Source organism: Octodon degus, unplaced genomic scaffold (genome assembly GCF_000260255.1).
Source record: "Octodon degus isolate 3935 unplaced genomic scaffold, OctDeg1.0 scaffold00073, whole genome shotgun sequence".
In the NCBI taxonomy this organism is placed as follows: Eukaryota; Metazoa; Chordata; class Mammalia; order Rodentia; family Octodontidae; genus Octodon; species Octodon degus.
Window position 1 is genome coordinate 5,846,730 of NW_004524649.1, and position 25,376 is coordinate 5,872,105.

The 25,376-nt window shown below is 42.0% G+C and overlaps 1 protein-coding gene across 4 annotated transcripts in view; it reads left to right on the forward strand.

Moving 5' to 3' along the window:
- The window catches only part of Ralgapa2 (Ral GTPase activating protein catalytic alpha subunit 2), a 300,697-nt gene that overhangs the window by 200,170 nt on the left and 75,151 nt on the right, over nucleotides 1-25,376 (forward strand). For all 4 annotated transcript variants that reach the window (XM_023720114.1, XM_023720115.1, XM_023720113.1 and 1 more), the window contains 5 exons: nucleotides 1,091-1,865; nucleotides 2,897-2,968; nucleotides 9,329-9,452; nucleotides 11,297-11,452; nucleotides 17,468-17,626. In XM_023720114.1, the coding sequence (XP_023575882.1) occupies nucleotides 1,091-1,865; nucleotides 2,897-2,968; nucleotides 9,329-9,452; nucleotides 11,297-11,452; nucleotides 17,468-17,626 (1,286 nt within the window). The remainder of the gene's footprint in view (nucleotides 1-1,090; nucleotides 1,866-2,896; nucleotides 2,969-9,328; nucleotides 9,453-11,296; nucleotides 11,453-17,467; nucleotides 17,627-25,376) is intronic.

The window sequence follows — 25,376 nt, forward strand, 5'->3', positions numbered from 1 at the left end:
GCAACCTGTCCATCAAGTCTTTTGATAGGAAACTGTCCATTATTGAGTGCAGGTTTCATGTTTATTAATACAGAAAAAATAACCTGAAATCCAAGAAAACTCAGGGTAATCTTGTTCTCTATAGTCTTTACCTAGTAGAATTTTTTAGATTCAGAATTTTATTATTCTTTTCTAGGACTTATACATCATAAAGTTGATGTGTTATAAATAAGTTGGATTTTTAATGTTTAAGGGGGAAAATGTTTAGCATGAAAAAATATATTTACAGTTTCTTATGTTTTAATGTTTGGTTTTACATATTTTCTAAAAAGCTAAGTGTTTCCTAAAACCTCAAGCTGACATGAGCATCTTAGTTTATTTAAATATGTAGTTTCTGGTTAAAATTAACAGTTTTATTTCACTTGTTCTTAGATTAATGCGTAAGGCATGTAATAAATTTGGATTGCTGAAGTTTCCCTAACTGCTCTGAAGTAGTCATTTCAATCTGTATTAATGAATTTTATTTATCTGCTTCTCTTTTATGCCTCATTTTATAAGGTTTTCTTTCTTATGTATAGTTGTCGAAGTCTTTGTATTCCTTTTAAGTATTGAAAATTTCATAGGTCAGTTGCTCTTGAGCATTTAATTCAGCTACAGATTTAGTTTAGGCTTTCTGTTTCCACATTTTATCAATATGACATACGCTCTTAAATATTTAAAATGCCCTAACAACAAAGCATAAATTATCAGGATTATTAAGCACATTGCTTCCAATCTATTTCAGCAGCCCTGAACCTGATTGATTCCCATATGAGGTCCTCCCTAGCCCCTGGACAAAAGCAAGGCCATCTCCTGCCCCCAAGTGAGGACAGTGTTCTCACCAGGCCTGCGTGAGCCCCCAACTCTTCAAGGACAGGAGGATCTCTTGTCTATTCTTGTGTCTACAGATTTTTAAATATCCCTTTCAAATGAGACCTTCAAGTTAGCAATACACTTAAACTTTCAAATTCAAATGGAGTTAGTATCAAAAAAAAAAAAAAAGATGAAAAAAATTCTCAGACTAAAAATTAAAAAAACGATCTGAAGTCCTATGCTTCTTCTATGCCCACAGAAAGGAAAAGGCGGAGCCTGGAGCTGATCCCACTCACTGCCCGCATGGTAATGGCCCACCTGGTCAACCACCTGGGCCACTACCCATTAGCTGGTGGCCCGGCCGTGCTGCACAGTCTGGTCAGTGAGAACCACGACAATGCCCATGCTGAGGGCACTGAGCTGTCCCCTGATGTGTTCCGAAGCCCAAACCTGCAGCTGTTCGTGTTTAATGACAGCACCCTCATCTCCTATCTACAGATGCCTGCAGAGGGGACCAGTGGCAGGTCTTCAGGGGGTGCTGTCTCGGATGTGCGAGTCATTGTGCGAGATGTCTCAGGGAAGTACTCCTGGGATGGGAAGGTGCTCTATGGACCCCAGGAGGGCTGCACAGCACCCAGTGGGCACAGCCCCAACTTTTGCATTCCCAGCTGCCCTATTCAGAATGTTGGGCCTCAGAAGAAAGATCTTCCTCAGACCGAGGAGGGAGATGATGCACTGGACAAGTTGCTTGAGAATGTTGGCCACACGAGCCCCGAGTGCCTCTTACCATCCCAGCTAAAGCTCAATGAGCCATCCCCACCCCCATGGGGAATGAACAGTGAGCAGGAGAAGGAAATCATCAATGCTATCCTGCGCCAGAGTGCACAAGAGGACGAGCATGTCCAGCAGTGTATCTTGGCCTCCACTCTGAAGGTCACTAGCCAAGGGCAGCCCTGCCCGGTGGAGCCCCGAGGACCCTTCTATTTCTGCAGGCTGCTTCTTGATGACTTGGGAATGAACTCTTGGGACAGAAGGTAACAGTCCATACTGGTCTCCAGTTATTTTATCCTTCTTTTTGCCTGATTGTAGTCTACAGACTAGAAATGGGGACTTTTATCTATTTATTTCAACATTTACAAGTTATTTCCATCTGCTAAATTAAAAGTATAGGTGAAGCTAATTATGCCGTCCTGGGCTGGGGAGATAGCTTGGCAATCTAAGTGTCTGCCTGACAAGTACAAGGTCCCTAGTTCAATCCCTAGTACCTTGTGCCGTGCAGGCCCCAAAACCCCAGGCACACCATGCTGGTCACTGAACCTGGCATGGTGGCACATGCCCGTAATCCCCGCACTGGGGAGACTGAGAAACGAGGATCACTATGCATAGCAAGAATTAATTAATTAATTAATTAAAAATAATAATTTTGCTGTCCTGGTGGAAATTGAATTGTAATACTTTTTGTGTACTTTAAAGAATATCAAGCCTTTTCTGTGTGTGCATTTTATCTGATTACTTATCTGTCCATTATTATTTTGACTTTCATGTAAGATGCATGCAAAAGGATGACAGAGTGAATTAGTCACAGTTTAACCTGAGATCTTGTGAGGGAGGTGGACATGGCCTAGACAGGCATGCCCAAATTCAGGGGGAGCAGTGAAGTTCTGCAGCCTGCAAGGCATCAAGACTCCACGGCAATCCACTGCTAGCCAGAGCTCTGGATGGCTCTGTGGCCAGTGAGTGTGTGCCTGTGTTCATGTGTTTGCACCTCTGGTTCCTCTGTTAGCTCTGCTGCAGTTCCCTATTCCCTCTGCCTTACTATCAATTCTTCTGCCAGGTTTTATTCCTTCCCTGGCCTTACCATTTGATGGAGCTGCTACCCCTGAATTCCTACACCCCTGTCTGGGTCATGTCCACCTCCCTCATAAGACCCCAGGTTAAACTGGCTAATTCACTCTGTCATACCTTCAGTAGATGAGGTCATTGGATGGATAATGAGTAGGTTTGGAAAGCAACAGAATTGATCTGTGATCATATGGCTTTTTTTTTCAACCCATTTTTTTTCTAGGAAGAATTTCCATCTTTTGAAGAAAAACTCAAAATTATTGAGAGAGCTAAAAAATCTGGACTCCCGTCAGTGGTATGTGAAAGTACATCAAACTACTTTTGTCCTGCTGTCCACCTGTGCATTCGGAGGCCAGATACAGCTGCAGGGAAGAGCACACCTGCAGAGACTCAAGGGTGATTCCAGACCTAGAATCTGGTGTTTTTACTCTGAAGGACTAGTGCGTGTTTGGTACCGTAAACACTTGGGGCTCCCCAGAACCCAGACTTGTGGTTGAACACCTTTCTGAATGGCAGCCAGTGGGTATTGCTCCTCCTCTACTCTCTGCAGCCCCCTCTTTCTGACGAAACCACAGTGGCATTATTTGAAGCCCAATGAGACCACCTTTATAGTCCAGTCTGGGTGCCATGTGTCAGCATTCTGCAGTCCTGCTTAGAACATTGGCGAGGCTGAGACCAGCATGCAGTGATTAACAGCCCTCCACTAATCAGCCTCATGCTCCAGAACTGTCAATCTCAGGTTCGCCCTTTCCTCCATGGCACAGGACATTCCTAAAATTGTGCTCACAGCACAGACAAGTTCATGATTTGGGAAGATGCAGGTTTCCAGAGCCAGCCAAGTGAAGAATAAGGATAGGCCCAGTACATCACAGATCCTCAAAATTCTAAAAAGGAAAAAACTACTTCCATAATATTTAGTTTATAAAAAACAAACAAAAAACAAAAACACCACTTTTTAAAATGTAGCCTTGTTCCTCTTTATTTGCCTTAGGAAGATCCAAACATTACTACGGCCTAACCCCCAGAAAAGAAAATTTTCAGTCTCTTTTCCTCAAACCTATATAAAATACTATTCCTACTATATTTTATTTGCTACATGTTTTTTAATCCTTTATTGTTGTTGCTGCTGAGTTTTGTAATTCTTTATGTAAGCAAGACTGGCCTTGAGGTCAGTGATCCTCCTATCTCAGCCTCTCCATTGCTAAGATTACAGGTATGCACCACCACACCTAGCTCTTATTCCTTACTTAACTCTGTTATTTAAAAATATATTGGAGCTTTATGTTTTTAAAGAGTTGTAGGGAAGCAAGAAGAAAAGGGAACAGTTTTAGCATGACCATTCCTAACTTGGGATTTGGGGTGTTACTAGAACTCATGACTTCATTCACCTCCACGCACTGTCCAGCTTCCATTTTAAAACACCAGCTTCTCCTGGAGGCATGTACAGGAATGAGTTATGACCCCTGAGCAAATATTGTCACTGTCATCTGGGTTTAGGCTGTCTTCTGGATTAGATTGTTTATTTTAGCATTCTGATCAAAACTCAGTGGCACATTCCTAAATTTCATTTTCAAAAATATTTTTGATTCGTGTTACTATTGTTGGTGTATCAGACTTACTGCTGTGATTCTTCCTTGGTGGTTTAGATTCTTAACTGAATATAAATGCACTACCTAGGAAATCCTAGCTATCGTTTTCTTTTAAGGCCCTGAGGCCAACTGTCCTGTTCAGGGGTGGAGAGCTTGCTAACCATTGAAAGGCCCTGGCTTCTATCTCCAGCAGAGTAGCTAACCCACCAAAAAAATATAAATTATACTTTTCTAAAAGATAACTTTTTTTTTTAAGATAGACTTTTGTCATGTCATTGAGGGCCAAACAGATAAAATATGAAATCATATTAAGCTTTCTTGTGGCTCCATGTCCTTTGCTCCTTCAGAAGCATCTAGAATAATGACACCTACCTTAACTGTCCTCTGTCTATCTCAGGGTTATACATAGGTTCCCTTCATTTCTTTCTCTTTTGCCATGTCTCTTGGTCACTCTTCTGCCTTCCCATCCCTCAGGAGGCCGGAGCTCCTACAGCCACACGCACACCAAGGCTGCACTGGTTGTGTGCGCTGAGTCTTGGGCAAGTTCCAGCATGGCAGTTGGGGCCTCATTCCCTCTGGAGATGCTGGTGAAGACCATTGCTTCAAGTGGCTGTACTGCTCTCTGGGGAGTGACAAACAATTTAGTATCAAGCAATACACAAAGCTGGGCCGGAGAGATAGCAGTGGCATAAGTGCTTGCCTGGCAAGCGCAGGATCCTGAGTTTGATCCCTGGTGCCAAAAAAACAAAGAAATACACAAAGCTGAAAAGACTCAGGGTAGCTGAACCTGGGGAAAGGAACTGTCCTCAGCCCTGAACCCTGTAGCTTGGTGGCCATCTCAGATGTCTTGTTTCCTGATTCATCAAATGAAACAATGAAAGATATGAGGCTAGCGAGATGAAACCCCTGAAGCTGTTCCCCACAGTGCCCTTTCTCAGATTCAGGTACCTGCCTCACATGCTTTTTCTCCTCCAGAGACTGAGTTCTCTGGGAATTCCTGGACGGATTTCTTGTGAATAATGACTCAGAGATTCACCCCCTTTCCCTTCTTGTCCTTCAGTGTTCAACTAGCAGTCATTTGGGTTCCAAACTCAGATTTTTCCAGCATAGGCAGAATCATTCCCTGCTTCTCAGTGCTTAGTGAATACATTGCCTTCATAATTGTGGTCAATTTGTTGAGTGTTAATGCACTTTAGTTGCATGAGGTGCAATTGAATTAGCTCCCTGGGGTGCTGTTGCAGTAAAAAAAAAAAAAAAAGAACTCTGGGTTGCTGATTGGCAATCTTCTGCCCTTTGATTAACCTTCATTTAAATGCCAAACACCTACATTTAATGTCTTCTTAACATCTACTTTTATATCATTTTATTTTATGCTAAAGGATATTTTCAGGCTGTTTTGGGGTGGGGGGGAAGGAACTAAGTCTGGGACTCTTCAGCCATGAGGAAGCTAAACTGACCTGCAGATTGGCCAGATAGTATATAGAACACTTCTGGTCCCTCAGCCTTCAGTTAGGACATTTGTTTTTCTTTCTGGTATCAATGTACAGCACTCTTGTAAAAACATAGCTCCTTCTGGACATGTCTTTAGGAAAGTTGGAGACTGTCTTGCGACTGCCAACTCTGAAGTTAGCAAAAAGGCAAAGATAACAGTGTGGTGGATTGATATACAATCACAAGGGGTCCCTTTAAATGTGGGCACTTTATTGCCATCCTGGGGAAGGCTGGTGTGGAAATCACAGCTTCTTTGTTTGACTCTTTCATGTGACAGCACAAGAAAACAGCTCTTCTGGTCCATTCCTAGTTGGAGACAGAAATGCATCCTAATGCGAAAGGGAAATTGTTGGTTTCACTTCCATATTCCTGAATTACCTGCCCTCCTCCTTGCACTGATAGTGCAGCATAGGGATCTGAAGCGCTGTTGATGCTGCAATTACCATTTCAAAGCCTGGCTCTAATAGGGCCAGACACCGTGTCTGCTTCCTAGCAGGCTCTGTGCAGTGCTAACATTTTGGAGGATGTGAAATGTGCTGACCATGACAAGGAAAGATCACCTTTAGTTCATAGCCATTGCTGGGCCTCAGCACTGCACCTCCAGGTTGAGTTAATGAGGTCTTGATAACCATGAGCAGCTATGACAGAAAAAGCCTCAACTCTAAGGAGAATCTCTGACCAACCCAAGGCTGTTTTTATATATGTAATGTCTAGAAAACAGAGAAAAGTTAAATGCTGAGGACTTTTCAGTCTGAAGAGAAGGCTGCAGGAGCAAATTGACTAGCTATACTTTTTTCTCCTTTTGTTAAGACAGCCTTCTAGGGCAAAGGTCAGAAGAGCTGATATCATTGAGCACCAGTTATAGTTCCTGAGACTGGGTGAGCTGGTCAGATTCAGGGAACCTCTTAGTACAGCAGTTCCACGATTCCCCACTCCATGAGGACAAGCTGTCTGTCTGTCTGTGAGCATAAGGCCTATACTACAACATTGTACACACACACACATATTCTAGAATCCATCACCGCAAAACCTTCCTTCATGGCAGTACCTGCCCCCACCAAGGGAGACACCCATAGGTGGGATAGCACAGTGGGTATCAAAGTCTTAGAAATGCCAGGGACCAAGCATTTCTCTCTCTGAATTGAAGGACATTAGAAAATCCAAAGATTATAAAGATTAAGGGTTATCATTAGAGACGGATAATATGAAAATATCTTAAAATGAAAGCAACTAGGTGACAACTTGGAATGCAATTTATAAATAATATGTAATCTTGTACAACTACAAATAATTATTATGGAAGCACATACTATAAAAGTGTTCACATTCAAAAATAACTTAAAATGGTGAATTTCACCTGCTATATCTTTTTTTTTTTTTTAAAGTACTCACAAATACTTTAGGTATAAGATTGTGTAACAGAATGTAATGTTCTTCATATTTCATATTTGCAAGCATAAATGTATCCTAAGTTGCAGTTTTATTTTTTATATATTCATATTGCAAGTGTCTTGCATTTTCCTTTGAGATATAAATTTACTTTGTACGCCAGGCTGCCTTGCACTAACTCGTGATCTTCCTACCTCAGCCTCCTGAGTGCTGGGATCACAAGTGTGTACTGCTACACCCAGCTGCAATTGCTTGTTGTTTTTCTTTTTATTCCTCTCTTTACTTTCTATATTTTAAAATTTTTGTTCCAAGTATATTATTATGTGAAAACTATGTGAGAAGTGAATGGCTACTTAAATGAATAGAATAAGAGAACCCTCCTCCAGTTATTTATATGTAACTTTTTAGTTATACTTCATTTAGTCCTGCTTATTAGGTAGAAGAATAACTAACCCACACAAAAGGAAATATTAGAAAATTTGTTAAAATATGCAGCCATTTCTACCTGTATCGAAGTCTAATCAGATTACAATGTGGAGATACTGTATTAGACAACAAAAACATTTTTGTGTTGTTAAACACTTGATAGATTTTTGTGAGATTTTTCAGAATGCACTGCAAAGAAGAATGGAACTGCTCTGGAAGTAGTACTCTAATTTTTCAAAGTAGGAGACTATAGCAAAACTCATGAGTAGACTGGGTGTGGTGGTGCATGCCTGTAATCCCAGTGCTGGGGAGACTGAAAAGAGGAGGATCACTGCGAGTCTGAACTGCACAGTGACACCCTACACCAAACACATTTTTTAAAAAAAGCTCATGGGTAATGGGGCATGGAGTCAGTGACTCTTTTTTTTTTTTTTTTTTTTTTTTTTTTGTGGTACCAGGGATTGAACTCAGGACCCGGCGCTTGCCAGGCAAGCACTTATTCTACTGAGCTATTTCCCTGGTCTGAGTAGGTGACTCTTAACTAAATTGTTGTTGGAATAAAAACTGTTTTCATCTCAAAACTATGCACAAATTCCTTCATAGTTATCTGGGCATGTTCCTCCACAGTGTAACTTGTAGAAGCTGGTTATTAAGACATCCCAGAAGACCATCATATACTAGTTGTTTTAACACAGGTTAGCTCAGCCCCTAGTGGCCACCAAATCGTATGCTAGATGTATGAAAACTAAAAAGACAGGGTTTCTTTTTTCAAAGTCTAGATCATCTTGATTTGACAGTAATTGCCCCAAATACATCATGAACCAAGCAGATAAATGGTTTAGATGGCCAAAAGAGGTTTCCTCAGTTCGGCCCAGCAGACCAGAACTCTCAGAGGGTCAGAGTGTAGGGTCTACGTACTCTTCTGCCTGTGTCTGTGAGATCACCCAAGTGTGTCTGCTTGAAAGAAGTTTCTTTTTCTCATAAAACCTTGATGTAGCATGCAGTGGCAGTCATGGAGCTACCTGGTAGCTTTATCTTAAAGTATAGATGGTGAAATGTGGGTAGTCACATCAGTCTACTCACCATCAGTAGCTATTTGAAATTCTTTTCATTTTTTATTTATTAATTTTTCATGTATTTGATATAGGGTTTCACTACACAGCTTGGACTTGTAGTGATCCTCCTATTTTCAGCCTCCCTAGACTGGGACTATAAAGGTACACCACACCGTCCAGTCTCAGTGGCTGACTCAGTGGGCCCTGGGGCAGGGCCAGTGTGATTTGTGGTGCCAGGGATTAACACCTGGTCCCTGTGCTTGCCTAAGCAGGCACTTAGTCTCCTGAGCTATCTCTCTGGCCCTTCTGTTTGAAATTCTCTAAAAGGTGTTATTCTTTGCCCCTAAAAAGGAGAGAAATTGCCAAATGCTACCTGTTGCCATTTAATGTGTCTTGTACCTGAACATGGAATCTTAGGAACCAGAGCATCTTGTTCCCAGTTTCCTGCTTGCTTTGTGTACTTTTTGTTCAACTTTCTGTGTCTCTTTGAACCATATCTGTAAGGTAGGTGATGAGAGTGCTTATGTCCTTAGAGCAGCTGCAGAGTGTGATTGTATGGATTGTATGTCCGTGCATCTTAGGACAGTGAGTGACTCCTAGGAAATTCTCAATCAGGATTTCAACAGAAGAAGAATCATAGTGGTGGCAGCAACAAAATAAAACTTTACACATGAGAATTCTAACTTACTTAAATTTAATTCACAGTCGTGAGACACACAAAATTGCAGTGTTTTACATTGCTGAAGGCCAGGAAGATAAGTGTTCAATCCTCTCCAACGAAAGAGGAAGCCAAGCTTATGAAGACTTTGTTGCTGGTCTTGGATGGGAGGTAATTTCATCAGTAGTTTTATTGACCATTACATTTTAAATTATGTATGAAAAAAGAGCTGTATATGAACTGTTCTTATGTGTGACTTTACATTCAAAGACAGCAGGAGAGCAGGAACTAAAGAACATTTCGAACTTCCAGAGCTGCATAGTCAGATGAACTGTCCTAGCTACTATACGCAGTTTGTAGGAAGAGACAGAAAATGTGAACAGAGATGCCACGGACTTGGGCATAGTATGGGAGTGGAGAACAATGGCTCCATAGATGAGAGGTGAAGAAAGAGTTGGATAAAGTCAAAAACTGGAGTGAAACAGGAGTGTAGTAGCCATGAAGGTCACCTATCAACCTGTTCACCTAACATAGATCCCAAGGATGACTGATACTGAAACTTTTAGTATTTTCCTGATTGATACTCACACACACACACATGAACAGATGTGTGTCTGCCTTCTAGGAACAGGAGTCTAAAGAAAATATCTCTCCAGCATTTGAAAGTAATTTGAACATGGAAATAATCTGAAAATGGAAATCAAAATACCTAAAATTATTTTCTAACTCTTCAAACATTTTCTTTTGTTTTGGTTTTCCAGTTATGTGTGCTAAGGAAAAATTCCAGGGTGCATAATGCAGCTTGCTTCTCCTGGCTCAACCTGCTGGAAAGATGGGGGCAGAGTGAGGCCTCCACAAGGGCAGGACCATGTCCTTTCTGAAACATTTGTTGTGCTCTAGCCCAAGACCTATTGTCCCTACAAAAAACTATTGTTCTTCTTGCTAATAAGGATGCTTATTTGTCATAGAATATATTCAACACATTACTCAAACATATATTCTCAACCAAAGTTTTAAGAAAAGACTAGAACATTGATTTGAAGTATTCTTGGCATGAAATAGACTTTTCTGTTTTTTTATTTCATATTAGAACAGGTACTTTACTGAAAGAATAAAACTTTATAGTGAGTTGAAAGTTTTGGAGTAAGCCATTAAGAAATGAGCATTCACACCATAACTCTAAATTAGTTCTGACTCATAGATTTTTGGCAGTGCTGTAAAACTGGAGCAACCTTTTCAAAGGCACTTCAGCACTGACTGCTAAACTGTGTGACATCGGTACCCTGATCCGGCCTCTTAGACCAACACTCTGCCCAGTGTTCCTTCTGGCCTGAGAGAGTAGAATCCCAAAGATCCAGCAGTGGGGAGCCATGGGTATGCGTGCTTCCCATACACCAACCCTGGGGAGACAGAGGGCTTGCTGCTGCCTTGGCCAGCCATGGAGTGCTTTCTCTAAAGCACCTCCATAGAGCTTTTATCACAGTGGACTATTAACATTGCTGTGTTGTTACTTGTTGAACTCTTGCGGTGCTAATAATTTAGAAATGAAACTTCGTCATGTATGTACTAGAAAAAATAGTGTATGCATGTATGATTTGGTAGCTTGGTACTGCTTGTGGTTTCAGGCATCCCCTGGAGGGCTTGGGACACATACCCTCCCAATGGGGTGAAGTTGGATAAACACACAGCAAAACTGGGGAAGGAGGTTGTTTTCTTTGTAAAGAGCTGGGGATCTCGGGTCCTTGTGCTGTACACTAGGCAAATGCTTTACCACTGAACTGCAATCCCAGCACTTAAATTTTTCTAGTGATTTTCTTCAGGAGGTAGAAGTACAGAACAATTTTGTTTTTAATGTTCACATCTTTAATATTTTAATCATGTCTGACCTTGTATTATATTTGTGACCAGAAGGAAAGCTATGGAAGTGAAAATAGCTCGCATTGTTAAATCCCCATTCCTGCCTTTGAGGAGCTGCAGCTCATGTCTGACCCTGTCCCTCCATGTGGTCTCCCCAGGTGGATCTCTCCACCCACTGTGGCTTCATGGGCGGCCTGCAGCGCAACGGCAGCACTGGACAGACTGCCCCTTACTATGCTACCTCTACTGTGGAAGTAATTTTCCACGTTTCCACTCGGATGCCATCAGATTCAGATGATTCTCTCACCAAAAAGGTACAAAGCTTCCCTCCCTAGGGGCTGTCCTTGAAATGCATAAAGACCTAATCACTGTCCTCAGGACTCAATGACCCTGTGGCTTTTCCTAACCAGCTTGGCACAATCTTCAGGCCTGAGATGGAGGGTTGGGGAAATAAAGGGCCTTACATGTTGCTCCTTTGAGGTCTACATTAGTATCCCCAGACAGTAATGTCATTTACCTTATAGGTTGGCAAAGGTCACAGGGAATGACTTTGTGGCAGAAGTACTGGGGGCTCTGGGAAGGCAGCACCCTGCCCCCCTTAGCCCAGCCCGCAGGGCAAGTTAGAAGCAGAGGCCAAATGACAAACACTGTCACCCCACCACATCACTTTTATCGCTCACCTTCCACTCTCCCTCTGGGGACATTGTTCTGAGGAACATGGCCCTGTCCCTGCTCTCCTGCAGGACACCATCTCAAGAGACCCTCTGTTAGGCATTGAGGACCACCTTCTTAGAAAAAAGAAGTTAGTCCAGTAAGGAGCCAAAGCTGAAGCCCAGAGTACCTGTGCCAAGCACAGAGCCTAGAGACACAAAAAGCCTAGAGCCACAAGGAGCAAGGACAGACCTCAGGATCTAACTAGGTCTGACCGCAAGGAAATGTGATGGCATGGGCAGATCCAAGACTCAGACGCTTTGGACCCAAGTCAAGTGTGTGTCCAGTCCTTGCACCAGTTTGTGTCTCAGTTTCTTACCTATTGACTCGAATTAAAAATAGTTACTAAGTGAAGTGAATAAGATGATGCCTACAAGATGCCTCACACACTGCCCAGGAAGCTCTCCCTGATCCCAACCCTGGTCTCTGCCCATTGCTCTAGTTGGTTCTTTCTGCCTTGACCTGCAGTCAGATGATTGGCACTAGCACAAGGATCGCACTGTACCTGCTTCATTTGTCTTCTTGGTGGGACAACAGAACCTGAGTCTCAGTCCAGTCACAAACAGCCAGCATAGCGGTCAGCTATCTCCAGTGTACAAAGCAAACAAGCACTCTGTACACCTTTCATCCAAGCACTATATGCTATAGTGGCCTCAAACCGGGCACTGCCTTGAGCTAGTGCCCAGGAGTCCTGGGGAGGGGACCCTATCTTCCAGGGCCTTCCTCAAAGCTTAGTCTACTGCAGCTTCCAGAGACCCTAAGCCAGTGGTGGTGAGCCTATGGCATGCGTGTCATTCTATCTTGCTTTTAAAACAAAATATCGTAATGTAGAGCTGTTTTTTCTTTTTCGAAACTAAAAAAACTCAGTATTCAGATTTAATTACAGTGTTGGCACTTTTCGATAAGCAAGTGGGTTTTGGATTGCAGTTTGGCACTTAGTCTCTAAAAGGTTTACCCTCACTACCCTAAGCCCAGGTCCTGCGTTTATTTTTAATTTGATGAACCTTGTAAATTGTTGCTGTTCCCCGAATATGTCACCATATTCTGATTTTTTTAAGACAGAACTGCTTTATTAAAAGATAGATCAACATATCAATTTCTTTAAAAGTATTTCTTAAGAAAAACAGATTATTGTGGGTTTTTTTGGTTGTTTTGTTTTCTTGAGAAAACCCAAACTATTTTCTTGACAAAATGTCATCCTATAAATAATGTTCTAAGGCTCAGCCGGGTCGAAAGATTCCCTACTGTAGTAATCAAAATTCAGCTGATACCTTTTGCAGTGCTAAGATTTAGCATCATTAGCGATAAACTCTCTTTATCAGGATGTCTCACAGCTAGACTAAAAATCAGTCGCAGCAACAGCAGCCCACAGTTCCTCATCTTATTCTAACTAAATTGTCCCTAACAGCTTAAAAATGAGCTACAAGATTCTAAAGTGATTCACGCTCCCTCTGCCCCTGTCATGGGGGGACTTTTTCAGTTCCTCAATCTGGTTGCAACCCCATAGTGAACTCTTGATCCTTCACTGCAGAAATTTGTTAGCTCCAGCTAGATTAGATTTTTCACAGCTAATCTAACTGCTGTAGGGGTTTGCAGAGTGAGGACAGAGCTGTGCTATTGGATTTGTCCAATTCATTTGACTCCAGGACTATAATTGCACTTATGTCTTACAAGGCTTTTATAGCCTCAGGCTGGCCAGCCGAATAAAAAACAAATTGGCAGTGATACAGTACGAGTGAAAGGGGATGAAAGGCCCACATTATCAGTCTCCAGGCAGCGCTGTTCTGGCAGGAAGTTTCTTGGTTAATTTACAAATAAAACTTAGATTTTAGGATGGGCACACTGTCAGCTGAACAATGGGGATGTCAAGCCTGACTGTTACTTAGTAAAAGTAGCAGCCGGGCCCACTGAGGAGCAGGAATTCTTCAATCAAACAGACGACTCCTTCTGGAGCCAGCTGGCGATGTAATGCAATTAGTCGGGAAAGGAGGTCAGCCCATTAGGTATGGACCATGACAGCGTCACCAGTGGCGTGCAGCCTGGCAGCAGCAGGCGGAGTGGCCCAGGCGGAGGGACTTAGAACTCTGTCAGGACAAAAAGTGGCAGGGCCTGGGGCATTTGTCTGTAGCCTGGTGAGCCCACACAGCAGAGGGGATGGGGGCTGGCATGCGTCTGTTCCCGCCTGCTGCCCACGTGCACATCAGCCTGGCTGCTGATGGGTTTCTCATTTGAAAGTCCTCAGACTCACAAGGCAATGCCTCTGTGTCAAAACCCTCAGCCCGATCCCCACTCAGGGTGCCACGGTGTGCTGTGCTGTCCTCACAGATGCACAGCTGGTCCTGGTCCATTGGATTTGTTTCACCTACGGTGTTCTTGTTATAGGCAGGAGAGAAAGAGAGTACTTCTGCTCTTTGCTCCAGATTTACCAGCCTGTTGGCCCAGTGGTCTTAGCTCTGAGTTTTGTCATTTAGCTAATTACACTGTAATGTGTCCAGAAGTCTGAGGTGCATGACACTGAAAGCAGCTATGAGATGATGAATATTGTGTTATTAATACACAGAATACCTCCTCCTTAATTACAGAACTACCTCGCTAGAGGAAGGGAATGTTAGTGTGATACTGCCCTGCCATGCTGTCGTTCTAAGAACCCAACTGCAAGTAAAATTAGGAGAGACTTGCTTAGTGCGTATAATTAAATAACCCAACTTAGAAAGAGGAGGGTGACTAAAGTTTCAGCGATTGCTGTTTCACATCAGAGCTCACACACTGCACTATGTAGCTGTGGATCATAGGGAGTTACTGTAATGTTAGGTGCTGGCATCAGGTGGGAGCAGCACATTTCAGAAGTGTTTGGTTAAGCCTAGAATCTCCTGAGGCCGATTCTGTGCTAGGATGAGAGTTAGAAGAGTGTTAATGTTACCTTCTGCTGGTTGAAACTCCTACCAAAGTTTCAGTTAGATGCTGTCCACATTGCCCTTGGAAACCTGCCTGTCCTTGGCAATGCTGGCTGTGTTTGCACTCTGAAAGACCATCTTGTAGGGGTGTGCTATAAGGTCTTTGCATTTATTTTCTTTTTGGGACAGGGTTATAGTACGTCTTTCAGGCTTAAACTCATTATGTAGCGTAGGCTGGCCTCAAACTCATAACGATCCTCTTCCTTCAGCCTTCCAAGTGGCCAGATTATAGGCATGTGCTATCACACCCAGTGGTCTTTGTGTTTTTATTAAGAAAACAAAAGAATGAGAGAAAGGAAAGGGAGGAGAAAAGGAAAGGAAGGTGGGGAGAGAAAAAGAAAATGGATGAAAGGAAGTGCTGTTATATCTAAGATGGACTGTAGCTGTAGGAAGAGGGCTTGCCTTGCATGCACAAGGCCCTGGGTTCCATCTCCAGTACTGGAGAAAAAAGAAAAAAGTGGGTGTCGAGAAGCTGTTCAGCACTTCTTGGAGGACCCCAGGTTGTACTGATTAACTGTTCAGTGGGTTGGCTAGACTCGTGTATACCATCCCTTAGCCTTTATATCTGTGTAGGGATGGTGAGGGAGAAGCAGAAAGATGTTCTGGGTAATTTTGTTTAAAAGTCATTGACTCTGTTAAATTGTTCTGAATCGTCATGACTTATGCTCAGGCCCTACAGTTGCGTGTTCACATACAACTGAATCATGTACCCTCGCCATAGGTATAAAGCTCCAGGTGCAAGGCTCTTTTTAATAATTGACTTGCACCATCATTCCCAGAAGTGTGGGAGGGAAGAATACACAAGCATTGCAGCAAACAGCTTCCTTTGTAACCTTATAAATGGAAAAGAGGCCGTATTAGGGTCACCTTGGATTTTCCCTTTGTGATCAAGTAGTCTATAAAGAAAATAATATGTATCTGAACATGCTTCAACTACATAGTATTCTAGAGTATCCTTTTTATTTTTTAAGACAGAACTAAAAGGTTAGCTTTAACCCAGCCTTTCCATTGTACAAAGGTGCTTTTAACTCGGTCGCTTCTAATGTTCACTTGCTAGATAAGTAGTGAAGGAGCAGGAAATATTTTTTTTTACAGTTTGTTTACAGTGATGAATACACTGTCCTGCCTGCTCCACACAGCAAGCAGGAGCTGCAGGTCCCCATAGGCGTCTGAGGCCCTCACCCAGAGCCTACGCAGTGTCTTGGCTTGAGTTTGGGCCAGGCTTTCCTTTCAGTATCTAGTTTCTTCAAGTCATGCTTCCAGGCTCCTCCCATGACTGAATTTTCTCCAGCTAGTGATGGAGTTTTGGAAAGGGCATCATGCATGTGATGGAGCTGGCCCCAAAGAACTCGCAGCATGCCTTTTTTCTGAGGCCTTTCTGCTCTGGCCACTCAGAAAGGCCAGGAGTCCATTTTTTGTTCTCAGACCTTGCAACTTTTTGTGTGTAGAAAATGATAAGCCAATTAAACTGCCTGTGCAGTAGGTAGTTTTTGGTACAAGCATAACTAGCTTAGGGACAGTGCAGGTGGCTCTGGAGCAGGGGCTTAGGCCCATTCTGCATCCTGGGGAGATGGAACCTTTCCTCCCTGGGTCCTGCTTCCTCCTTATGTGATAAGAAAATGATGGTGCAGTGTCATCTTGTTTTTTACCATCACTATCATCAGAGCTAGCAAGAAGATGCAGCCAGCTGTGTGTGTTCATGCACTTGGCACACAGTAAGTGCTCTTCAAATGCCCACTGCTTAGGCCCCGTCACATGTAAGTATTATCTGTTCCTTTCCTATACAAACACAGATTTCTTTTTTTGTTTTTGTTTGTATTTTAGGCAAGGGTCTACAGGTTGTTCAGGGTCTCCCTACTAGATCGGACTCCTAGTGATCTGCCTGTTTACAGCCTCCCAAGAGCTGGGATTATAGGCATGCTCCACCACACCCAGTCTCAATTGGGGTGGAGCTGGCACGGCAGGTCCGGGGATCGAACCGCTAGTGCCTGCTCCTGCTTGCACGTGCTTTAATCCACTGAGCTATTTGGCTGGCCCTAAGATAGTTTTATATATTCTTTTTCTTAAAGGTTTGCCACAATAGTAGTTTGTTGTACATTTGTTAGCAGTTGTATTATAATAACATATTCTCTTACATTTATATTATTTTCTTTATAACCATTGAATTAAGAGGATTTAAAATGTAGTGTAATATGGAATAAAACACTTATGTTGGGCCAGAGATATAACTCAGCAACACAAATACCTGCCCGGAAAGTACAGGGTCCTGAATTTGATTTCCTGGTAAAAACAAAACAAAACAAAAACCAGTTGTGTCATTAATTGTTTAGAAACCTGCTCAGCAATATAAAGTCTGCAACTCTAATGCAAAAGTAAGACTCTACTGAAAAAATTTTGGCAAGGTCCTGACCCCATGCAGCCATAATATGATCTTGACACAAGGAGGCCTGGTCTTAGCAGCACACATACTTCATAGAGGATGTGCTGTTTGTGTAGTATGGTGCTTTTTAAAGCTAGTAGAAGACATCAATGTTGCAGCCTTGTTTTAGTAGAGGTTTTTTCATATTTTTTTCTCTTAGCATTTTGTAATTCCATTGGGAAGCTTCAACCCCTCATAAACTGCTGTCACCCCTTGACTAATAAAGCGCCAATTTGTTGTTGTAGCTCCGTCACTTGGGGAATGATGAGGTCCACATCGTCTGGTCTGAACACTCCAGGGACTACCGCAGGGGCATCATCCCGACTGCCTTTGGCGACGTTTCTATCATCATTTACCCAATGAAGAACCACATGTTCTTTATCACGATAACAAAGAAACCTGAGGTACGTCTCTCCTGCCTCACTGTCCTGATTCACAACCTTTGCGATAAAAGTCACTGTTACCGGAAAGTAGTTATTTGATTATGCTAAAGGGCACTCATCTCCAATTGGTGATCAGCTTATGTGTATCTGTGTTATGTGTGCTATACAGGAATTCAGTAGGAACTGGGATTTTCAAAGGCTCATCATGAACACAAAATTTCATATTTCATTACTTGGCCTCTGAAAGTTTTATCAAAGAAATACATGTTTTTAAAATATTTTGAGGTTTTTTTATTTTCTGTATTTAGGATAGGGCTACAGGGTCTCACTATGTAGGTCGGACTCACGGTGATTCTCCTGTTTTCAGTTTCCCAAGTACTGGTATTATAGGTGCGCACCACACACTCAGTCTCAATCACTGTCTCAGTGTACTCTGCGGCCGAACCCCGGCTGCTGTGCTCTGCCTAAGCAGGCACTTTAGTCCGCTGAGCTATCAGGCCAGCCCTTAATTTTTTTAAAGAAACATTCAAATATTAGACTTGGGGCATACTGGTTAATAATAAGAGTTGAAAGAACCCCATTAGGACACCTAGGATTTGGGGGACCTGGTGGGTGTGGAATCCCGCCTTGTGTGATGGGTGAGCATTGCTGCTGAGCCCTGACAGGACTGTAGGCATGTCCTCAAAAGGACAGGCTGTGGGCAGAGCCCATGTGACAGGCTTGACAGTCCAAGCACTGTGCCCCAGAATCAATGTACTCTGTCAATTGCTATTGATCATGGGGGTGGCTGGAACAATCTGTGGTCTCTGTCCTCTGTACTAAATTGGCTGTAGTTTCGATCATTGTCATGCCTTCAGTGGTATTGTAACAATGGATTCTATGGTGACTTATTTTTGTTTTGAAATTATTAGTGAGGTTTTTTAAAGTTTTAACATTAAATATCATCTAGTAAGCTACTCAAGAAAAAGAATGACTGTTCTTAGCTTGATATTAAATATAACCTTCATTTTCATTCCAAAGTGTTCTCTGGAGGGAGCTGAAAATTACCATTGTAAAAGCTCCCCAAGATTTAAAATAGTAGGTCACTCACTGAGATTTATTGCTCAAGTTGATATTGATAAACTAATTTAAAGTATTAAAGTTGAGAGGATTAAATGACCAGCAAAAAGTACTTCAAACAGGGCCAGGTCCAGAGTAAAAGCTGCTTCAGTGTTAGATGTTATTCTTAGTATTTTATCCCTGCATTAGTATTTTGTTATAGTTACTAACATAGAAATAAAATCAATACTGAATCTGTGTTTATCATGCATAATAATTTTCATTCAGGGTAATCGTGGATCAACTCTTGAGTCAGGAACTTCTAGCTCTTGCTGGTGTGAATGCTGACCCAAAGGGAGCCCTCTCTTCTTTCCACAGGGGAAGAGGCCAAGATTCATAGTAAAGGTTGGGATGGTATCTGCTTCAGACCTCTGCGCGTTCGTGTGTGTGTGTGTGTGTGTGTGTGTGTGTGTGTATAGTTTTCAGTCTTGTAATACAGGAAGATGGTTTAGTACCTCACATTTGTATTTGTCCCTGAGGACCACTGCTTTTACTTTTAGAATTAAACAGAATACTATAATTTTAGAGATCCAATAAATTTAGTACCTTGTACCTTTCAAAACTAGACATTTAGTATTGATTGACTGGATTTATCAGTTTTTTTGGGGGGATGGCCCTCTAAAATGTCATTTGAAGTCTTAAGAGTGTTACCTGTATTTTTAAGTAAATGAAGATCATAAGAAGTATTTTGGTTTGCTGTGAAGTGTTAAAAATGATTTTTAAAAAAAATAGTGTAAGATGCATAAAAGCAATCCTAAGCATACCTTTAAAGTTTCTGACAAAACATGTAAGTTTTCTAAATTGGATCATAAATTCTTACAAGATAAATTGGACAAATTGCTCTTAATATTTTAATTCAAAAATTTTAAAGGAAAGAAGAGACTAATAAGCACTGAAAATTTAGGGTTATCCCTGCACTTAAAGTACAGACCATTACAATGTAATAAAATTAATCCAGACATTTCCAGGGCAAGTGTGGCTGACCTTTTGTTCACCAACCACTGACCCCAGGGTGAATGCAAGAGGCTTTCGGAGGGAAAGTCTGTTTGTTTGGCTTGGGTCCCTGGTATTTAAATTGCATTCCCTAATCAAATGAAAAGGCTGTCCTCTCTATCAGGTTACAGAATCCATGGCAACATTTGGCCTTTTATATCCATAATGTTAGCCTTTTTTGTTTGCATCTAAGTAGAGACACCTGGAGCAATGTTAACATTAACCGATTTAGCATTAATAGCTTCATTATATAAGAATTTCTGATCAGATAGCTGTTACTTTTGTTATATTGCTTCAGCTTGTATTGTTGTCATTTTTTATCTCCCTGCTTGGCAACCAGGCAATGATTTGCAAATTTTTTTGTCTTGATTAATTAAGCAATATAATTATCAGTAACCATGATGCAGTCTTTGCTCAACAAAGCTTCTGAGCGAAAACAATGGTAAGTCTGTTAGTATGAATGCATTCCACGCGTCCCAGATGCACGAGGATATTATGGACAATGAGGGGAAAGGCCGCCTGCAAGCGAGGACAAAGAGTGCCACGCAGACTCGACACACTGCACATACCGCCAGGGACATGTTGCGGGCTCCCTGGGACACAGACGCCTCGTTAGATTACAGCTAGTCAGCAGAGATTAATTCTCAGCCATTTGGTACAATAATTTACCCATTCCCCAGTCTTTTAACTAGAGTTCCTTGCTATGGAAGTGAAGGCTTTGTAATCAAAAGGTTGATTTAACCTTGTCTACTTTTAGGGGTTGCCACCAAAATCATTACTTTTGCCTAGAGATTGTAATGATGCAGCTGCTTGAAGTTGAGGGACAGTCCTTTTAGGAGGACAGTTTCTGTATAAGTTTCAGAAATTGTAGGAGGAGTCAGAGGCATTCTTTTAGCACCTATATATTTCATCTGAATATAGTATGACTCTGATCTAAATCCATTTATTTTACTGATCTCTGGGAAGCCATACTTTTCTAGGATAATTTTAATCCTTTTTTAGGAGGAAAAAGAAAACCTCATCAGTACACAAAAGTCCCGCTCATTGGATAGAGTCATGCATATTCAAATCGTACTTTCATTCACTCGGCCTCATTAATAGCGTATGTAATAATGTAGGGCTATTTGTAATACAAGCTCTCAGGCAGCATTGCTTCCAAGTCCTTTGAAATTTAACATATTTCGCTTTTTCATTCCATACACCTCCCTTAAATATACAAATTATGTGCCTGGCAGAATCTGCCTCCTGTTAATAACACACAGCATTTGTGACATGGTGTGTTGAAGTGTGGGTGTGCTACACACACAAAAGCCTTGAGCCTGAGGGCCCTGTTCACTTCTTGAGTGTTGTACTGAACTTCTTGTTTATTATTGGATTGAAAAAAATCAGTGTATATTCATGGTTTATTTCATCATTTCATTGTTATTTTCAAAATAAACCCATCTTCATAAATAGTGTCACACTAGTCCATTAGTCAGAGAAAAGGAATGTATTATTATTATCAGGCTTATGGTCCAGCTCACTTTGTTTCATTCTTTTACCTCCAAGTCAGTAGTCCAGGCAATGCTTGCACATAGGGCAGTACGTGAGTGACTGTAGGGGCCAGAGAAGACACCCCATGTTCCTCACAGTGTGACTCCCAGAGCCCCCATGCAACTATGGGACCACTGTGTCGTTCTTCTGGTCTTTCAACCACTGGAAAGTGACACTGTGACAAAGCAACATTGTGTTTGCCTTTATGGATCTGTGAAGGTTTATTTCAAATCTGGGATGGACTTATCTCCAGTCACATTTGTGATCAAGAGGTATTCTGAAGCATCCTTGACTGGCAGCAGTTGAGACAAGCAGAAGTTTTTGTGAAGGGTTTCCTTGTTGCTTTCATAGATAGAAAGCATGTTAATGTTCTCTGAGCACCTCCTCCTTAGCCCTGGTTGATGTGGTGTAGGAGAGGAATCGATGAGATGCATAAGATGAAGAGAGGAGACTGTCGATCCAGTCACAGTTGTGTGTATAGGATGTCTCGGGGAGGGGTCTCTGTCCCTGTCCTAGGGACCAGGGTCTCTTGGTGTCCTGTCAGAGAATGTAAGTGCTGCCTCTGGGTCTTTTCCTCCCAGATGCTTTGTCACTAGGGCTCTGTCAAGGTGGTATCTCACTCTCTGTTGCTCTAGTAGCACTCTGTGTGTGTGTGTGTGTGTGTCTGTGTGTCTGTGTGTCTGTGTGTCTGTGTGTGTGTCTGTGTGTGTGTGTCTGTGTGTGTGTGTGTGTGTGTGTGTACAGGATGTTCAGGATGACATCTAGCTTAGGACCTTGTCTGGAACAGGTTTCTGAAATGCTGACAGGAGCTGGTATTCTAGAAGTCCTAGAACATTGTCACTGATGAGGCCAGGAGGAGCCAGCAGTATGCCTGGGTAGAAAAGGGTCATGTCCTTAGAGCAGCCTGTGACAGAAGGAGTGTGTTTAATTTTAATTATAGCCTTTTGAATTTCTTCCTTTTTATTCTACATGTGCAGCTTTCTTGAACATTTATGCCTATCCTAACCAAATAACCCCTTTGGAGATTGAATCCTGTACTTGAAATGCTCAGGAAAAGTGAGCTAACTTTTGTATACACAAAAAATCATTTGTTTAGAGAAGATCCCTGAGAATACCAAGCAACCAGAACTTACTAGGATGACATTAAATGGGTTGCTGTGATGTGGTCTGTTTGGTGATTTATTCTATTATTCTATTACTAGCATTATGTTTAGTCAATGAATAGCACTGAGAATTATGTGAAAAGGCATCTGTCATTTGCAAATGTGATGTTAAAATCAAATTTTTTTTCTAACTCATTGACACTTCTAATTAGAGGAATTCCCTAGATACAAGGGATTTATATTATTTCCTTTGTCCAGTTTATTTTTATTTTTTGAAAGACTGAGTCAGCTACAAGCAAGCAGTTGTCAAAGAATAATAAAGAACATTTATTTATATGGTGAGCCTCAGTGCAAATGGAAGACAGTCTATAACCTGTTAGCAATAAACTCCTAGCTTATGTTTTACCTTTCACAATAATTTGATTTGTGAACATTCTGCCTTAGTTGGTTTTCCTGAAAAGTTAACATTATTTTCTCATTTCTTACTTGGTCTTTGACACACACATCTTTTTGTCACTTGGGTTCGCTTCCCTCCCTTGGTTGGCCAGAGTCAGCTTGTGCCAGCATGCCCCGAATGGCAGTGGTAGAGTGGGGTGCAATGCAGGTAGCAAGGCTTCAAGGCAGCCCTTTCATCCACATGCATAGGCTGTCTCCACCCAGCAGGGCTGGGCCGGGCTGGGGAACCAGGCCTTGGTACACAGCCCGGTGGAACAGCAGAGCTCAGCGAGCTCAGCGTCACAGAGAGCCCTTCTGGGCTCCCTGACACATGCTGCTTTGCTGGTTATTGTTGCAGGGTTTTGCTACTTTGTTTTCTGCTTTAATACTTTTATCACAACTCCACCCTGAGAATTATGAAGCCACTTTTAGTATTCCGTGTAGGAAATGCATGCGTATGCAGTTATTAGAGTACAGTGGTCTATCACTTGTCGCAGAGATTACATCCCAGACACCCCTGCAGTAAGGAAAGTCAGCAAAGCAGCAGCATTGTATTTATTTTAGTATTCATGTGTATTTTAAGGCTTTGCAAACCCTTCCCACACTCTTGTAAAACTTTCCCACGCTTTTAAAAACACTTCTAATGTTCTTAACCATTTTCTAAGCTCATAGACCTACAGAATTTTACCAACATACATCTCCTGTACAGTACTGCAAAATCCTGCAATGTAGTGAAAAATCTGCGACAAATAATTTAGATTAAAATGTTTTCAAAACTTGGGAAACAGAAAGTCAAAGCACGAAATAGCGAGCTACTGCTGTATATTTCAATCAACTTTTTAAAATGTGCTACTAAAGATAGAAAATAGAAAGGGCCCTTCTTTCCTACTTTATTGATGTCTTTGTTGTCTGGGGATTTTAAGGGCATTGGTAACTCCTTGACTTTCTTCTTCCTGACTGCCCTATGGGGACGCCTTGCCAGCCATTCCAAGGAGGACCAATAGGTACATCCCTCTTGTCCTGTCTGAGTTTCCTCATGTCTCACTTTTTCCTCTGAGCACTCTGGTCTTACCTGGTCTTTGCAGTTTTCAAAACCTTTGTTTTACCTGAGGCTTCTCAGAAGCCTATGGCAGCAAAAGTCTGGGGATACCCCTCAAACTCTCTTTTCAGCCTCTCAGTCATCTACATGGAGCAAAAGACAGATGGCCAGGCAGATCTCATTCTAGAAACATGGAGAGATGAGCTCTGGTTGACAGCCAGCAGTCAGGCCCTCAGGGCTGGAGTCCTTTACATAGTAAAGTGAACAGGACCGGCTGATGAGACTGCTTTTCAGGCACTGTCAGGACTTGGCTTCACTCCTCTGGGGCCTAAATTTTACTGAGAGGGCCTCCGTCAAGTAAGTATGAAGTGGTTGAATCAGGAAGTTTCCAATAGGAATTAGTGTCACAAAGAACATATGAGAGAATGGAAAGATAGGCAGGAAGGAGACTGTTTCAGCTTAGATGGGGCTTCTGGTTTCCAGGTCAGCCTAAAGGCATCACTCCCATCCACAAAAAAACAACACTCAGAATCAGCAGGGCTCCTCCTGGGTCACATAAAAATTAACTCCCACAATGGAGAGGCAGATGAAGAGAATCATAGCTTCTGAAGCCCAGAAACCTTTCTGGGAGCCAGTGGTAGGGCAGGAACTTGAAGGGTCAAGTAGCAGATGGGGTGGGGAGTCAGGTAAACCCTTACCATTCTGCGAGTTCCTTTTGAGAAAAGATAGGAGAACATTTCATGTTGTCAAAAGGAGTAGAAGAAATTGCTACTTTGAAATACACCCGAAGTGTTCTGCTCTTAGCAGAGTTTGCTGTCAAGAAGAACTATTTTTATAGAGCCCATCCAGCCTGGAAGAGGGAAGTGTCCCACTCTAGCTCGTCCTAGCCTTCCTGTCTCCCCTAAGTCAAGGGCACAGAGATAGGAAAAAGCCAAATCTGAGAAGCACATGTGAAGGTCACAGTCGGAAAGACAGACCTGGTCATAAGATTGTGGAATGCCCCCGCCACACCTTAAGCCTTCTTCAACAGAACTTCTGTTTAATAACATGGAATACCACTGAAAGAATTGCGCATCTCAGATTGTATTAAAAAAGAGACTTGTAGGGAAACTCAGAGAGAATAGGAGACATTCAAGAAAACAAGGACATTCAAGGAAGTATTAGGCTCTGACTCCTACCACTATCTGTACAGAAAATGATAAACACAGCCTAACCCTGAGAAGATAAACAAAAGCCCTCATACTAAAGACCTGAGTGCTCCACTTGCTTTTACCTGGTATGTCCTGTCTAGCTTCCAACAACAAAAATAAAAACAAGAATTATTGAAAAAGTAACACAATTTTAAGAGATGCTGCAAATATCAGAACTACACTCAGATATGGCAGAGGTTTGGGAATTATCAGACCAGAAATTTAAAATAATCATGATTAATCTGCTAGGGACACTAATAAAAAATGGGGGTAGCACCCAAGAAGAGATGATTAATGAAAGCAGAGATGGAAACTCTTTGAAAGAATTAAAAGGCAATTGTAATGACTGAAAATTATTCAATATTTGTGGCAAACACCAA